The sequence below is a fragment of the Falco rusticolus genome, chromosome 7, assembly GCF_015220075.1.
Source record: "Falco rusticolus isolate bFalRus1 chromosome 7, bFalRus1.pri, whole genome shotgun sequence".
NCBI lineage: Eukaryota > Metazoa > Chordata > Aves > Falconiformes > Falconidae > Falco > Falco rusticolus.
The window spans coordinates 65,902,665-65,920,739 of NC_051193.1; the positions used below are offsets into that span (position 1 = coordinate 65,902,665).

The 18,075-nt window shown below is 42.2% G+C and overlaps 1 protein-coding gene across 35 annotated transcripts in view; it reads left to right on the top strand.

Annotated features, from left to right (window-relative positions):
* NRXN3 (neurexin 3) overlaps positions 1-18,075 on the top strand; it is a 1,022,019-nt gene that overhangs the window by 303,880 nt on the left and 700,064 nt on the right. For all 35 annotated transcript variants that reach the window (XR_005105297.1, XR_005105300.1, XM_037394470.1 and 32 more), the window contains 2 exons: positions 8,116-8,554; positions 13,591-13,974. Coding sequence is in view for 33 of the 35 variants with exons in the window: in XM_037394470.1 (XP_037250367.1) it covers positions 8,116-8,554; positions 13,591-13,974 (823 nt within the window). In the remaining 2 variants the exon portion in view is untranslated. The remainder of the gene's footprint in view (positions 1-8,115; positions 8,555-13,590; positions 13,975-18,075) is intronic.

Sequence of the window (18,075 nt, forward strand, 5' to 3'; positions counted from 1 at the left end):
TCCTGCAGCTTTTATTCTTCTCTGTTACCAGGCCAAATGGAGGTTGAATAGAGCATGGAGAAAGAGGGTAAGTTCAAATTTGTGCACCTTAATTCACAGGGAAATGCCTTAAAATGCTTTGCCATAACACAAAGGTGAACTCTGCTACTGTCAAATATCAGTCAGTGACTTTTTCACCTAAATATTAACAAGCATCAGCTAGTTTTTTGAAAGTGACTGAGAAATCTAGGTCTAATCTCTCGGAGCATTTCTTTTAGCTTTAACAGTAAAGACAAAATCTCTCCTTATCTTCACTTACAGCTTTTGGCTAATGAGCACTTCTGCAAAACCAATTCCATGACCTCCTTGGCTGCCATAATGTGAGGAATATACTTTTAAAAATACTGATTTTAGGTGGCTTTCTCACCGTTTCTTAGAAAGCCTGTGGAAAAGTGACATTTTAAGAAATCCAGAAACTAGATCTTATTTCCTGTGATCTCGTTCTTCACTTATTGCAGAACTTGAAGTTTCTGTAATAAGGAAAGAAGGCGGCTTCCACCACAAAAGAGCATTTATCCTCAAATCATAGTCCATGCTAAGACCAGTTCTGCTTAATCTTACTGCTGCCTATGCTGTGCTATGTTTTGGTAGCTGAGGCAACAACTTCAGTCTTTAAGGCCAATACAGAATCCTTCAGCAGTATTTCTCTTGCAATCATGAAGGCTTCTCCCCCCTCTATAAAGTGTCATGCCTTTTTTTCACAAATATATATGTATTTTTAATGTTCCCATCTTGTTTGTCTTGGGATGCAATTGTGGGGTCTGCTCTTCCCTTTGAAATCAAGATTTTCTTCCACAGTAGAGCAAATGAATCAGCAGCCAGTTTATCCCAGCATGGAGGGATGCGGAAATCCACCCATGTGATGAAATAAATTCTGTTCTTACTGCTACCTGTTAGAAGGAAGGAATCCAAGAAGCAGGTCATTTCACAACCCTGCTTTTCTGTAGTTTGGATGCTGCAATGCAACACCTGGAATAAGTCAGGCTGTAGAGCATTTGACATTTTAGTCTCTTAACAGTATTCATAGGTAACTCGAGAAGCAGCTCAGTATATGCAAAAACGTATTGTACAGCTCTAGAACTTCATTTATTCATGTTATTCATGTTCATATTAGAACTTCCATAAATAGCTGTAGAGCAACTTTCTTTCCCCCTGAAGTTTGTAATCTCTCTCATTCATGTATTTGGTTGGTCATAAGGCAAAAAATCTTAGCTCTTACTCCAAAAAGGCATAGATATGTTTGGTTTTTATCTTAGTATGTTCCAAGCTGAAAGATCTGGCAGCAAGATAGACCTTCACCTGCTCTGGGATACGCTGTGAATGATTTGGGTTGGTGTAAACTCTGAGGTAACTGTGAACACGTTCCGATGTCCTGAATTCTCCTGAGCAGTAGGGGCTTATTTTTTGGCTTAATAGATAGTTGTGACCACAATGAAGTACTTGGGTCCTCTGTCCTCAGTATCTGTTAGAGAAATATTTTCACTAGACCAGCAGAATAAATTCTACTCTGCCTTCTTCAGCCCTTTTTTACTTGCACCTTGAATCCCTTTTCTATCTCTTTCTTTATATCCTGCTTCAGGCAGTGCTTCTCTGTATCTTCCTATAAGTCTTTTGGAACTAAATCAATCTCTTTTCTCTTCTGGAGCTTTCCACAAAACTTGAAGTTATTCAGAACCTACAATTGAATTGTAAGGTGGAAAAAGTGTTGTAGGGAAGCTTGAAATATTTCTGCCTTATTGTTTAAGTGTTCTACTCACCATATTTCTATTTTTAGCTGGGTAAACTCATGTTCTTTTTTAAACATAATTCAGATGAAATGTAGAATCGCATTACTTCAGTCAACATAGCACAAATCATATCTGAGGAGTATTTGTTTGGATTCTGTTACTTATCATCAGCGTTCAATGTATTGTTTTCTATGACAGGTAAATTAACTCCTTCCGTGTGGTGCATGGTGATTGTGTTTGTTACCTGAATACAGTTGTTAGCCCAGTGAACTATCAAATATGTTTAGTCAGGTACAGACAGTCCACATACAGTTTTTAAAATCAGCGTAGCAGCTTTAGTTACCCACCACTGAAGCCTAGGATTGCTGCACGTAGCCTGTCCCAAACACAACGTAAAGCATCGTTAGCTGGTCGGGCTGTTTCTCCTTGCTGGTTGCGGCAGGGTAGGATCACACCGTTCTGGTAAACCATCTGATGAACTGTAATTTATTGAGCAGCTTGTCTGGTTCAGTGCAGGTGCCTTTCAGGAAGCCTTAGAAAGGCTGGAGGCTGAACGTCTTGCAGTTAGCCCTTCTGGGAAGTGATGCGGGCACTTGGTGAAGAGGGACGGCCCGTGACAGGAAAAAGCAGCCGATACACAGGATGCTGCAGGTGAACAACTTGGCTGAAATTCGGAGGTGCTCTTCCTAGCTGGCTAAACTTACACAGCCTTCAGGTTATTGCCCTTTTCCATGATGGTTCGTGATGGTCATCTTCTAATTAACCAGGCTACCCATGGCTGTTCCTCTTTGGAGCATGCCTGTGTCCAGCCTGCACCGAAAACCATGTTTCCTGCTTAATAGCACCGACTCAGAGAGGAATTTTTATATTGGCTACTGGCCAAGTCTAGCACATCATTTTTCCTCACGTTTTTTGCTCCCTCCCTATCTGCATCTTCGCTTGATTGCAGAGAGACACTTTTCATCATTGTGAAAAGCCATCTGATTAGACCTTTCATTAACCCATGAGTGAAGCTTCTTACAAGTGTAGCTGGAGAAATTCCTTGAATGCTTCCGAACTGCAAAGTTGCCATTTTTAAGAAACCTCAAAACTAGATTGCCAGTTTGATTTAGCTCAGCTTAAAACAAACTCTTCTTTCTCAGCAGATTTAAAGGAAACCTGATTTATTGTATATCTTGTTATCTCTCAAAATGCCCCAGATGTCATGGAATTCTACTGCTGATTATGAGGGAGACTGTGCATCTGGACTACCCTGTCCCTGACCATCCATCTAAACTGGTCGAATTCCTTAAACAAAGCCATTGAGCAGTCAAAATATTCCTCTGTTAAAGTGTATTTAGAAGCAGTCCTCACGGGAAAGGAAAAAAACCACTTTTTTTCATTGTTCTTATTTAATTTGGGGAATATAAAGTGATTTTAAGATTGGAAGTGTGAAGGTTACTTTTCATGTGCTCTGTGCATAGCTTTTGGTAGTCATTTTCTTCCCTTTTTTCTTTTCTAACTTCATTCCTGGAATAACTGTAAGGTAAATGTGTATATTTGTACCAGGTATCATCTCCTTGATTCCCTTAGGCCTCTTGGCCTTCTCTGACACACGTATCAGACAGGAGATGAACTCAGGCTTGTCTCTGCTTAAACAGACAAGGTCAGCTTTGTTCAGAAAGCCATCTGATAAAAATGGACAAATTTGTGGGTGCTACTTTCATTGCTTTGCATACTTCTAAGTCCCAGAGTGGCACTAGAAGACTATGCCCTAGCGAGGGACTGTCCTCTGAGTCAGCCGTGGCCCCATTTGGAGTTAGTGGGTTTCATTTGGTATTTTGGTACGTCCTGAAGAGCCCTCACGTTTGTTCAGACACTGCTAGTAAAATGAGACTACAAGGTAGGAAGTGTTACGCAATGATAGGTTTTACTGCTGGCAGACAGCTTCCCCAGCCAAACATGAAAATGTTTCTTCTCTGGCTTGCAGCAGGTGACTCTCTAAGGAACTAGGTCATGTAGATAGAAGTACAGGATCAAGCATTTTGCCCTAGGCTTCTTACTTCCTTTTTAATAGTAGGTTGCAAGGTAGGATCACAAACGTATAAAGAAGCCTCACTGAAAGCACTGGTGGCAAATCAGACCAGAACTGACACAAGCACCTTCTCATTTACCAGGCAGTTATAACTTTTGGGAAGGATGTGTTTCACCTCTCCTGGAAAACAGGACAGAAGCATCTGTTGATTTTATTAAAACACAAAGATTCATAGGTTATGAGGCCAGAAAGAGCCATTATGATGATCTAGGCTGATTTGTGATATAATTAATTCCTGTCTCACTATGTCTTTTAGAGAAAACAAGATACTATTTTAATTTAAAGTTTTCCAGTAGCAGAGAACACACCATAACCTGTAGTAAATTGTTTCAATAGCGAATTACCCTCATTTAAAAATAAGTCATAATATCCTAAAATGTGAATTTCTCGAACTTCAGTTTCTAGCCCCTGGATCCCATTATTCCTTTGTCACGTGGACTGAAGAGCCCTCTATTGCCAAATTCCATTTTCTGCACAGGTACTTGTAGATTGTAATCAAATCGCCCTTTAACCTCTACCTATTAAACAGCCTGAATTTTAATTTCTTCATTATGGGACATGCATTCCAGTCATTTAATTATATTCCGTTTTCTCATTCTTGAACTTTTGGTTTAAGAATTGAATCGCAGATATCAGAAGCTGCCTTAGCATTCCATTGCCCAAGCCAGGGATTCTGTTGTGTCTCTATTCCTGCTCAGGATTCACCTTGATTTTACACCTGAGGGTTATTTTCATCCTTGTGTTTATACTACTGAGAGTTCTGGGGTACCTCATTATACATTAAGATCTTGATGTCCAAATGTGGCTGTCAATGATATCTCAAGTCCTCTATGTACAGAACACTTGTACTTTTTCTTGAACACAGGTGCTTTTTAAATTTCTCAAGCTAGATTGTGGGTTTGGGTTTTTAAAAGAGAATAATGTAGAACAACAAACACTTGAGGTTCAGATTGGGCTGGCTCTGTTTCTTTGAAAAGATTGAATTTAGAACCTTGCATGTATTTAACCCCCTTGCTCCTTTCTTCCCCAGGTCTTCCTTTGTGCTTTCTTTCTTGGTCCTGTCTTTCAAACTTGCTCTCAGATCCTCCATTGTTAGTGACTTTCTGGGTTACAGCTAACTCAGTGTAATTTTATCTAAATCCTTTGAAAGGCTGTCTCAACGATTCTCCAGCTGCGGTACTGGTATGACTAATGAAATACAAGAAAGTCTGCAGAAAACCCCAGATAAGAGGTGGACCCTCTATTTCCCCAGAAGAGATGGGAATTGTTAGGTATCAAATACATGAAAGGGGGAGATGTAACCTCTATGTGGCTCAGGTGAGAGCTGGAACCTGCTTACATGTACGTGATCATATTCCTTCTACAGTAACCTGCAGAGGCTGCAGAAAGCCTGTGGCTGAACCATAGCTAGATACAACCCAGCACCAGCCATCAATCACACGTAGGGTGTTGTGCTACCTGTTTGCTACTCTCGTAAGGAAAGCCTGGGTCAAGGTACGGTTTAGGTAACTGTTGGTTTGAGCAACTATAGGTAGTATCCTCTAAGGGCAGTTCTCCTATGTCAGGATCATTAAAGTGACAGTTCATTCAGGCCTGACATTCTCTTGCCCACCAAAGCAACTCGATACTGGGGTGCAAATAAAAAAAAAATACTGAAAGTGCAGCGATGTGCTGAAGTCGTACCAGCCAGGGAGCCCTGTGTGTGTGTGCAGGCAGAAGGACTGTCCACAGGAACCAATTTCCAATTACCCTCTTTCCCAGGCTGTCCCTGCAGTGGGACAAGGAGTAGACTGCGCACAGTCTACTATACACGCAGATTCATTAAGAACAGGAGAAAAGCCCTAGTGGGCCTGAAGAGCAGCCAATCTTTCAATAATTACCCGGTTATTCCACCTTCAATAGCGGCAGGCGCAAGTGCTATTTAGGGAGGGCATGTGAGCATGGCTGCTGTCAGTGGTGCATTCCCCTTACACTCCCACAGCATCCACTGCTGTTGGATTAGGAGTATTGAAAGGTCTGTCCCTTCTATTTCTCTTTAATATCAGTTTGTAGACTTGCCGTTCATTTACGTTTCTGGTTCTCTTTGAGCCTGTTGACGCGCTCTGCTTCCACTACCTCCTATGGTGGCAAGTTCCAGAAGTTCACTATCTTCAGTGTAAATGCACACTTCTAAAAATCCATTTTAAACTTACACCGTACAAGTTTCAGTGAGTGCCTGTAGTTCTATTATTGCTGAATTTGGCAAAGAGCACTTCTACATTAACCTTCTCCATCTTCTGTAAACTTCAGTTGTATTTTTTTCTCAGTCCTCTCCAAATGTAAGAGCTCTGGCCTTTTCAGGCTATCCTCATAAAGCATCCTGCTCCACCCTTTTAATTGTTCCATTTATTTTCCTCTGTACCTTCAGCTCCTTTGTTCCCTTGAGATGCAGAGATGGGGCTGCATGCAGTGCTCAGGGCTGGTCCCTGCCTGAAATGCACCTTGTTGTCTGGCAAGAGCAGGAGGCTGCAATGCACAGCCTGGCCGAGCCACTGGAAGGTGTATGGTCCATCTAGTGAGAGCATTCAACATGGTTAATCCATAGAATGAAACCACTAGAGTCCCACAAATCGAAAATATATTTTATTCCTGTTGCGGATATTAATAGACCTGATGTTTTTTGAAGTCTGGGTGAGGGCAGAGCAAAACAAGGTCTTGTGGGTGAATGCTGTCCTCTGCTGGGAGGAACTCCAGCTTTGTGCCATGACTCCAAATGGGAATTAACAGCTGGCATCTCCTTTTAGTCTGATGCGGGGTGTTTTGCCTTTGCAACAAGAAAATCTGATGCTGTGCTGGCTGCACTGGGGAAATTCTCCTTTAATACTCAGCAAAAGCTGGGGATTCTTTGCTTGCTACAAATTTCTTGAATTGTGATTTCATTGATTTTTCATTCTGAAGTCACCTACTTCAGAAGCTTATCCCTCATTGTCACCCTCATTTGCCTTTTAACAATTACTGCTTGCTCAGTTTTTCTGACTTTCCTGTCCCATTTGTAGAATTAAAAATGCATATCTCTTTTCCCTTCTCTTTTCATAGCAAATTGCTGACAACTCATCCTGCTAGCATTTTGAAAGCAGAAATCAAATGTGTGTGTATGTATATACTAGATGTAATAGACATGAAGTATTTTAAAATAGTAACTCCTTAGAAGAAATCAGTCTCTGGTAGTGTCACAGAACATTAATTCAATTAAAATTGTGCTAGTCGCAGAAGTGCTTTTGCTTGCTGGGTGTGCCAGCTCTGGGTTTAGGAAGCATGGAAGGCAGTTCAGAGTAGTACAGATTAGAAATATTTCAGTTCTCTGCCTTCTCCAGTCCCTGCCTCTGTGAGAAAGGTGTGGGGCAGGAAGGAATCCTCTTCGCAAGGAATTAATTCTGCAGCTGTGAGAAAGAGAAGGGCAGGAGGTCTGGGCCGAGCGAGCCAGGCATGCTCAGGAGTGCTTGCCTGTTTGGGGCTGTTCGGGACTCTGCTCTTGGCTAATTTCCATCTGTGCAGCAACACAGAGTCCGGAGTTCTGGTCCTTAACCCAGAGAAAGTAAAAGTCTAGGCTTTGATGTGTTAGCACAGAGTGCAGCTTTGCTGAGGCGAGGGAAAACTGTGTGAGTATCTCCGTAGCAAGTTTGTGCCTGTAGCGGTTTAAGATTTCTTGGTCAGAGAAATGTTTAGTCTTTGTTTGTTTTTTTTTTTCTTGTAGCTCTTCAGGAGCCACAGGGCAATCACCAACAGTTCACAGAAACTTGCTTAAATTTTTTTTTGCATCTCTCTCCTAGTAGTTAAGTGGGTTTATAGGAATAATAGAGAAATGACAGTGGTGGCACAGAGTTCCCTGCTGTGGCTAGCAGAGACGGACATGGAGGTTACACTTTGTTATGTATTTTGTATGGGATTTATGCAAATATAACAGCATGATACCAGACACACACTGTATTTTATGTACAAAAGCTTTTACAGCAGAGTGGGCTTGTGGTAGTTAATTGTTCTCCCTGTCCTTTGCCTAAATGTTCTCTTCTGCCTGCTTATCTGATCTGTAGTCATCAAAAAATACCTGTTGCTGTCATTTCTGTACACGCTCCTTGTTCTACTCTCTCCCTCGGTCATCATGTCAGACTCTGGTATGGTCTCCTTTCTGCTCCTCGCTGCCTTTTGGGAGAAGTTTGTCTCCCATGGCTGACGGTAATTGCAGTATTTGTACTGTATACAGGATTGATGTATGATATTTTTCCTTGTGTCTGGCAGGTTGTTTACAAGAATAATGACATTCGTCTGGAGCTGTCTCGCTTGGCACGGATTGGTGATACTAAGATGAAGATCTACGGGGAGGTGAAATTCGTATGTGAGAATGTGGCTACACTGGATCCCATCAGCTTTGAGACACCTGAAGCCTATATTAGTCTGCCTAAATGGAATACCAAAAGGATGGGCTCCATCTCATTTGATTTCCGAACCACTGAACCCAATGGACTGATCCTTTTCACCCATGGCAAGCCTCAGGAGAGGAAAGATGCCAGGAGCCAGAAAAATACAAAGGTAGACTTTTTTGCAGTTGAGCTTCTAGATGGGAACCTCTACTTGCTGCTGGACATGGGCTCGGGGACCATTAAAGTCAAAGCCACCCAGAAGAAAGCCAATGATGGAGAGTGGTACCATGTGGATATTCAGCGAGATGGAAGATCAGGTAGAGTGATGACTACTTCTTAAGCAGATTCATCTTTCAGATCCCGACCTAGGGCTCTGTATTAATTCTCAGAACCTTCAAAACCTGTTAGATATGAGTCACCTTCTTACAAAAACTTAGTGTTACACTCCAGTGATGTTTATCCGGCGAAGCAAAGATGTGAATGGCTAGGTGTTCATTAAATGTTCAGTGTGAACTTCAGAGAGCACATCATAGATGCAGTCTATTAATATTTTATTCACAATCTTTGGATATTCGGGGCCTGTCTTTGCAATTACGTATGTAATTACAGTGATGACTTCTTTGTAGGCCACAGTAAGGTTTAAGATCCTTCAGAATCATTATTATTTAGTTCTTGGTTTGAGAAATTCTCACTGGTCTACTTCATGTTTCTGTTCAAAAGAAAGTAGAAACCAAATGAAAGCTTAGTGCTGTGACCTAATACTGCTATCTTTTCCTCATCTTGTGTCTTTAAGGAGCGGAGGTTTGAGATCTTGTCATGAGGGATATAAAAGTAATGGGCACAACCAGTGACAAAATTATGGTGACAAATCAACATTTTCATCCTATTTTGTTTCCTTTAGTATCTTGCAGTTTTCAGTTTGGTTTCTTTACTCTCCTCTCCCTTGGATGCCAAACTCTAGTCTTAGTATCTGAGTCAGCATTCAGTGTATGTTCCTGTTTTTATTGCACAGCTTCTAATTTTCAAAAGTGGCTTTTAGTTTATTTCTAATATTATACCTACTGTGCAATTACCAAGAGTTACTTTGTTTGTTTCTAGTCCTGGATAGCAAGCTAACTTACTCATGATGTACTCTGAAATTGTGAAAGGAAACAAAATGATCAGATGCTGTAACTTCGTCTTGAGAATATGTGAACAATTGTACTTGAATTCTTCCTGAGCCATTGGGATCTTAAAGCCTGGCTGTATAACTCTTCAAAGGGAATTTTGCTTCCCACCTACCCCAAGGGGATTTGGGATTTGTGTGGTGATTTCCAGATGATAGATTTAAGTCCCTAATTTTATGTTTCCAGTTGCTGAATGCCATCACTGAAGAGAACGAAGTGCTAGAATTTGCTTCCCTTGAGTTTTAAAAAGAGCTGACTTTCAGATACCACGCAAAGCCTAGCTGTTTGAACAGGTCTATTTCTGAAGCTAGTTTTTTCTTTGATGATGTGAGGAGTTTCTTTGTATTTGGCATGGTGCTCTACTAGGACTTAATATGTGTGGTTATGTGTTGCTATCTGCTATAGACATCGATAGGAACATTTTATAAAGGAAGCCACAAATAAATAAATGGAGCTTTGATTTCTTTAAAATTGCTAAAATTTAATTAACTTCCAAGAATAAACTCAATTAGTTGCGTTCTGTGCTGCCTTCAGTTTTGCTTGATCACTTGGGGACTCTGGTCCCTGGAGAGGCAGCTGCAGAAGAAGAAGCGGTGGAAATGTAACTAAGCTCTCTGCTTAAGAAAGTTTGTAAAAACCTGGGCAGAGGGACACACGTTCATCGGGACTAGGAGGGTGTGACAGACAGCATTGCTGCCTGCGGGATGAGACTGTAGGATTCACTTGGCAGTTGGCAGGGAGGTTTGTGATGTTCTGGACACTGATTAGAGAGAACAGATTTTGAATTAAAAACACTTTGCTCAACAAGAATGAACACGTTTGTACGTTCTTGTCTTCTCTCTTTTTCTTTTTAATTGCATTTTCTGCTGACAAGTACTGGGTTAATGATCCTAGTGACTGATGTCCTGTCTCTACAGAAAAGCAGGATACTGGCATTGATTTCATCACACCGTACCTTTAGTAACCATCCATCAGTCTTATCCAGTGGTACTTTTGGTAGGTGTGAGAAGGAAGTTCAGGATCTCTTTTTGTTTAGGTCTTGGCTTTTCTCCCATGTGCAGACCAGAGAATGGTTACACCTTGGAGGCATTTAATTTTTTATTTTTTTTTTTTTTTTAATGTGGATGCCTGTCACTAGAAACAGAATTGAAATAAATTAATGCAGGCTACAAAGCAGTCATTTGGGTTTAATGAGCTAGTGGTCTAGAGGTTCTGATTCTCATTACTAAAGCATCCAGGACCTTTTTAGGTGCCATCTCTCCCCTTCTTTCCATTTCCATAACAGTCCAAAACTTCAGGCTCTGCGGAGCTTAGTAAAACAGCCTAAAAATCCAGATATTCACTACTGCAGTGTACTAAGGCAGGAGCGCGGATGCTGGGGAAGCGTGGCAGTTGTGCTCAAATAACCTCTGGCATCTCTAGTCCCCTTGGGCTTTGTGTATGCTTTGGTCTGTATTGGCTGCCAGAACAGCAGAAGCTGTTTTTTTTCTCTACTCTGGCAGAAGCTGCCAGCATGGCCATGGACATCTAGTGTCCGTGGGGAAAGTTCCTACAAAGCGTCCACAAAACCTGCCACAGTTTCTAGCAACGCGCAGCATGTTACACAAGACAATGTTTTTGACTGGTCATCAGCTACGAAACACGTGTTGTCCCACCCACTCAGACAACACTAAAAGTCTTACTGGAAAGTCTGGTCCACGTCTGCATCAGTCTGCTTGGTATGCCAGCTCTGCCCTTGGTAACCTGAGGTCTTGTGGTCTGTCTGTTCTTTACCCCTGCACGAAGTCCCTAAGGAACTGGAAATAAGTTGCTTAAATCCTTCTGATTTCTCAAGATGGTATGATTGCAAACATGGGATTTGGAGGTGGGGGGGGGGGAGTGTGTGTGTGAGAAAAAAAATTTCAGTTCGTGTGACTGCTCCTTCCTAGGGTCGCTTCAGAATTTCTCCGTCTTAGTAGCTTGGTCTTGAAAGTGCTGTGCATGCGAGCTAGTACCATCTCCTTACAGGAATAGTTGCAGGGTACAAAGCAGGGGCAGAAGGTTCAGGCTGCTATCTGGCCTGTCTCCTGTCATCACCTTGTGCTCTGTCTGCAGGTTTTAAAATTCTCTTTGGTATCTAGTATTTATTCTCTTTTGGAGGGTTTCTTTACTTTTGTGGCTTTTGCAGGTGGTGATTGTTTTCTCCATAACAGCAGCTGTCTGGAGCTCAACCCTCCAGTATTTTAGTTCTAGCATTTTGAGTAACATATATTCCACATGCTGCTTTTGAGGAGCAGCAGCAGAGATGCAGGAAGAGGGCTGTGATCCTGGGGCTGTGACACGCTGCCTTTACAACTCTAGGTGTATTGTCACATCTTCTTTTTTCTTACTTTGTAAAAGGGAAAATGTCTGCGGTACTGCAGCTTGTTTTTGCAAAATGATTCATCAAATAATCATGGTTCTCTTTGAGCCTTTAATTTGTAATGCCTCTGTTGCTTCTGGCACTCTGCTGCCTCTGACATTCTTCCTAAATTATTACTGAACATCACACACATGAAATACCTTGTGTCTGTGTCATACGTGCTGTTGTCTAAGACAACACTTATCACAGCTGAAGAAAAAGCATGTGTACATGACTGCACTTTCTCACAGAGACACAAAATAGAGCTAACTATTAACTAAACGCTCCCACCTCATTGTAGGGGTGTATGATAGAAATGCAATGATGTGGAATTAATCTTAAGGCTTGGATAGTTGTCTCTGAGGACGGACTATCTTAACGACGAGGCAATTGGATGCAATGATTTATAGCTAGGGAGAGTAAATTGCTGATTTTTAGCTGAGTGTCTGGTGGGCAGAGATCCCTGTCTTGAAAGCTGCTGAATGCTCTTCTGAAGAGTACGCTGCTCTGGGGTGTGAGACACCTGCACTGTATTCCCTGTTTTAATTTGGATATGCTGTGTGACCATGAACAAATCACTTCTCTGTACCTGTTCTATGTGTTCTGATTATGTTTCTGTATTATATGTTCCAGTTATTTTATGTGCTGAGACAGTTTCTTCAAATGCGTAGGAATGGTCTCAGTGCAGTATTCCTACATACTGCTTGGAGCATATGGAAGCTACTACAGTTTTAATGACAGCTGTTCTTCAGAGAGAGCCTTTATCTTTCTCTACCTCAATTTTCCTGTTTGTGAAAAGGAAGTTAGAATACTGAAATTTCTTTGTAAAACCATAGATTAATGTGTTTTGGAACAAACTAGAGATTTCTAGTCCAAACTCTACTGAAATCTAGGCTTTCTTCAGGGTTGTGTCCAGTCATTTTTTGAATGCCTTCAGGACGGTGATTCCACATCCCACATTTGACCACACTTGTGGTGAAAAATGTTCCTGTCTATGGAGCTGGAATTTCCCTTGCTACAACCTGTGATCAGTGTCTCTTGTCACTGCCAGTGCACACTGCTGACTAGTCCAAATTGTTGTCCACTGTATCCTCAGGTCCTTTTCTGCAATTGCTCCTTCACCAGCTCATCTCCAGCCTGTACTTATGTGTGAGGTTATTCTGCCCCACATGTAGGACTTCTTGTTTGTTGTTGTTGATTTACATCCAACATTTCTATCAGTCTTTTGCTATGCCTTGTAAAGGTTTCTCTGAATGGTAGCCCTGTGCTTCCTCCACTGCATCAACCGTTCTGCCCAGTTTGGTGTCATCTACAAACCTGATGAGGGTCTATTTAGTTCCATCATCTGTTCAGCTTTGGAGTTACTGATGAAGTGTTTTCTGCAAGATCTATGTAGTGTGAATTAATAGGCTTTTCTTCGGGTTTTTTTTCTCTCTAGTCCTGACACCATCAAACTCCTGTATGTTCTCAGTACGTCTTTGCTTTGCTGGATGAATGCCGTTTAATAATGCTCATTTTTTACATGTTATTATTAAGCCATTGCGTTGTTGTGTTTGTGACCTATAATGCACGTTGGGATACAGACACATGATGGTCAGTCACCGCATGGAAGTACTTACGGCCTGTGGTTCAAGAGGAGAGAGAGCTGTGTGGGAGACACTGTCTCTGTTAGCAGTGCATTTGGGCAGGGAGGAATCTTCAGTCTCCTGTGCTGAACCTTAAACCTCACCCAGTTATTGAAAAAAAAATGAACTAGACTGAGGCTGTAAGTGAAAGTGTTGACTTTTTTCTTTTCCTCCTCATTTAGGTACTATATCGGTGAACAGCAGGCGCACCCCATTCACCGCTAGTGGGGAGAGTGAGATCCTAGATCTGGAAGGCGACATGTACCTCGGCGGGCTGCCGGAGAACCGGGCAGGACTCATCCTTCCCACAGAGCTCTGGACAGCAATGCTGAACTACGGCTACGTTGGCTGTATCCGAGACTTGTTCATTGATGGACGAAGCAAGAACATCCGGCAGCTGGCAGAGGCGCAGAATGCCGCCGGAGTCAAGTCCTCCTGCTCCCGCCTCAGCACCAAGCAGTGCGACAGCTACCCGTGTAAGAACAACGCCGTCTGCAAGGATGGCTGGAACCGCTTCATTTGTGACTGCACTGGCACCGGCTACTGGGGGAGAACATGTGAGCGAGGTAAGCTGAGTTTTCCCACCTCAGTGGAGCAGAGATGAAGGTGTGCAGGAGAACTAGGCAAGATCAAGTGTTTCCATGAAACTTTGCCCAGCCCTTGTTGGTCTTCCCAGTGCCAAGTTCCAGTCCCTACACGAGGAAAGCTTTCTTCCTTGATCATTTCCTTCCACTCTTTTCCACCCCTGTTTCATGAACGTATCTTCTTCATCTGTCACTTCCGTCCCTCAGTCTTCTAAAGACCTTGTCTTCAGGTTCCAGAGTTTCTCTGGCTGAGTAGGCTTTGTCTTCTAAGGCGTAAAATGCTGCCCATATGGTAGAAGTCTCAGGAAAATTACTGGAAACAGTACCAAGTGTGAACTTGACTTGAGTTATGGAGAATTTTCTTGCATGGGACAGATGATGTATCCCAGTTCTGTCTGGTCATCCTCTTTTTTGCATGGTAGGGTTTCCCTGGTGGCTGTTTCTGGGTAAAGCCAGCTGAAATGAGTAAATGAGCTGGTGTTAACAGCAACATGACTCCAAGTTTACCTCTGGTAAGGCTAATCTGTAGGAGTTGGTGGGACATTCTCTGCATCTTATTCTTACTCGTTCTGACTGATGATTTAAAGACAAAGGATTGGAGATATGAGGCACAAGTAATGCTGGAGTATGTGGTCTGGGCCATGTGGAAAGGAATTTACTAATGTAAGCTATCTGAGCTGTATATTTCTCAAATACCAAGTGGTTCCATTAATTGACGATATCCTTGTTGTGCTGGTACCACCCTCAGAATGAGGCAGGTGAGTGGTTTGCTAAAAATGCAGTCTTAGGGCTTTCAGCCCCTGCTTTCTACTGCCTTACTTGGCACCATGGCCCAATGGTTATAGCATGTGTCTTAGAATTGGAAATTTGTCAATTCTTGAGCTTCTGCTGTAAATATTTGACAAGCTCCTTTCCCACTTAGTGTTCCCCTGTATGTTTCTTAATACTGGTCATAGTACCGTGCCACTTATGAGAAAGAACACAAAAGTTATGTACAGTGCACAAAATGTTAGCAGAAATGAAATTTAAAATTCATTAACTTTCCAGAGAATTTTCTTCTTTGCAGGAAGATTTTGTTAATGACTAAGATTCTTCCTATGGACTGGGTGGGGGTTTTAGGTTTCACAGCACAAGATCTATCATTATTCATAAAGCTGCTCACAGCCAGCAATTTGTAGCATGTAGTAGCTAAACAGCAATAGTAGTTAATTGCCAGGGGTCCTTAAAACAGCTGAAGCATCAACACTGCCATCCGTGCTGTGAAGACATGGGTGAAAATATAAGATTTATGGGCATTGGCTATGGCAGTGTCAGCTCAGCTATAAGTTCTCTCTTATAGACTACAGTGGGTTAGAAGATTCTGGAAAACATCAGAGGTTTTCTTAACCACAGCCTTGGGTATTGTTTTGGCCAATTGTTGTGTGATTAGGTTTTGGACAGACACAATGAAAAAAAGAGCTACCATAAATGCATTATTCCCCCACAAAATTGCAGTTATGCTCACCCTTGGTCTTTATTTAGTATTAGAAATGACAAGCTTTATGATTCAGGACTTTCTGGACTCTCAAGTCCACCTCCTGGACCTGGCTTTCAGAAGAGAATCCAAAGCTAACCAATTATGTAAAGAACAGGATTAGTCTCATATACCTTTAGATATCTGTGGTGTTGGCTTTTACTCCTTTTACTATCATCAAAAAGAAGTCAGTAGGTTAAAGGCATAGAAGCATTTTAATTTAGGAGGAATGAATCTGAAGTCTGGCCTGAGATCTGTTAACCTGGCCGTGCCCTGGGCCAGCATCAGTATGAATAAGAAAGATACACGTATGAAGCATGTTGGCCAGCACAGGAACTCTGAGTTCCAAATAACTGTGTGTTAGAATCAGAGCATATTTAAGGTTAACAAAACAACGATACCTGTAACGAGAAACCACAGACTCCTTACTGGTTTAGGCCCACTGTCAGGCAAAACGTGGTGGCCATCATGCCTGAGGTTCCTTGGCAAGAGAAGAAACAGCACACACAGAATAAATATTTGTAAACTGGATACACGAAAAAAGTTGTGGAGATTGAAGTGTGTTTGACTCCATGGCATTTATTGCAGTGTTTCATAGCAGCCGCGTGCTGCTCTGGTACAGCTACTTGATACCAGATGACTGCATTAGTGCACGGTGATTTTGCCTACATGAACAAAAGCATTGCAGGCTACTGATGGTATTTTTCTTTCTCATGGTCTGACACCCAAGGATTATTGCAAGTCCTGACTTCAGCAGGCCTGTGATCCAAGTACTGTTGGAAGGAGAAATAGTTGAGATGGACACTGGGAAGGGAATCCAAGTGAGATATGCTGCCGTGCCACCGCGGCACTTCTGCAGTGACTGAGGAGCTGCCACAGGGCTGGGGGGAGCCAAGCTGGTGCATAAGGGAAGGAATGAAGAAGGAGAAGGCTGGCTCTTTTCATGAGAGACAGTTACTGACCCGTTTCTCTGGTCTGCCATCTGTTATCTGAGAAGGGCTGTCTCACTCGGTCCTTAGACTTCTGTCCTATTAAAAGGGGGGTGGGGGTTTGCAGCCCAAGGTGTAGGATAAAGGTAAAGGGGCATGGGAGCCTAGAATAAAGAATCTTCTGTGCCTGTTGGCTACCAGGAAAATCACTCTATCACAAGGCAAAGCACATACTTAACATTTAGTTACGGTACTAAAAATACAAAAGACATACGTACAACTCTAGGGAGAGGAGCAGATGATTCATTTGCTGTTGATGGTAAAGTCTATCTTCCACTTTCCAGGTATAGCATTTCTACATTTATAATGCTGTATTTCTCATGCATTTTATACTTCACCAGATGAAGGACTGTTAAACTTCTAAAAGGGACTCGAAAAGGAAATTGTGTCACAGTTAGAAAAGAGGTTTCAGTTCCTTTTATTGATGGTGAAGCAATACAAATATACGGTATTCAGTATGTCACCTATATCTAAAGCCTGTGGGAGTTTGTCCTGTCAGTGAAGTTAGAAACTCTGTATATTCAGCAAGTTACACTGGATGCAACATAGATTTTGGTTGCAGTGATCTGCTCAGGCAGTACTTCTGTGCAGCTGGAGAAAACTTGCTGTGGCTGCAGTTTGAAAGGGCACAGAATGATGCACTGCTGCCAACATGTCAAATTCATTCTTACAATTCCAGTGTCTAACTGGTCATTCAGTATTGGCAGTGATGTAAACGGACAAAGGTGATTTTAGTCTTAAAGTGTTGTAGCTTCTAAGGGTAATGTAGTTCCTCCTTGGAGTAATTGAAATTGCACAGAAGAGATGGGGTGAGACACGGCAAAGACCAGTTCATGTTTGATATGACCCGCACCCAAGGTGGGGTATGTCAGGGAGTCAGAAGTGCTGGTCAGACTGCTCTGGGTCTTTTGGTAACTGTATGTTTTTTCCAGTACTAACTAGGAAAGAATATTCTTGGGAGATAAATCGTGAAGGCTTCCATCATGTATGCTTAATTCAATCCTTGCTGTAGAAACTAGAGTGAACGGACGTCAGTGTTTGATCCTCAGGAAGGCTGAGACAAAGTGCTTCACCTAAGTGAGACTCTCCTCAGTCTTCATGAATTTCACTTGATCTGGTTGTGAAATGAATGGTGTTTCCCTCCAGCTCTGTAGTCAGTGGCAGGTGACCGAGAAGGGAGAGGAGATGAAAATGCAATGGGATTCACGGGCCAGAAGTGCTCAATGCCAGGCTGTGAGGCTAAGCAAAGGCAGCAACAAATTCTGGCAATGAGCTAGATGTGGTCCTCATTTCACAACTTTCATTCAGGCTGTGCTGACCAGGTAAACACTGTTATTTATTTTCCTGAATCCTTGAGCTTCCCATTCACTATCATCTTTCTGTAATGGTTCTCTACTACCCAGTCTAACTCAGTGTAACAGTGTTGGAAATGATATATGCAAAGAGCCTTTCCCAGCCCCTGTTCAAATCAGGGAGCTGCTATAAACACAGCAGCATTTAGACATGTTTCTGAAACTTCAAAGGTTCCGCAGTAGCTGTTGGAAGGGAGCAGTGGTGTGGCTCTCCACCAGGCTAGGAAAT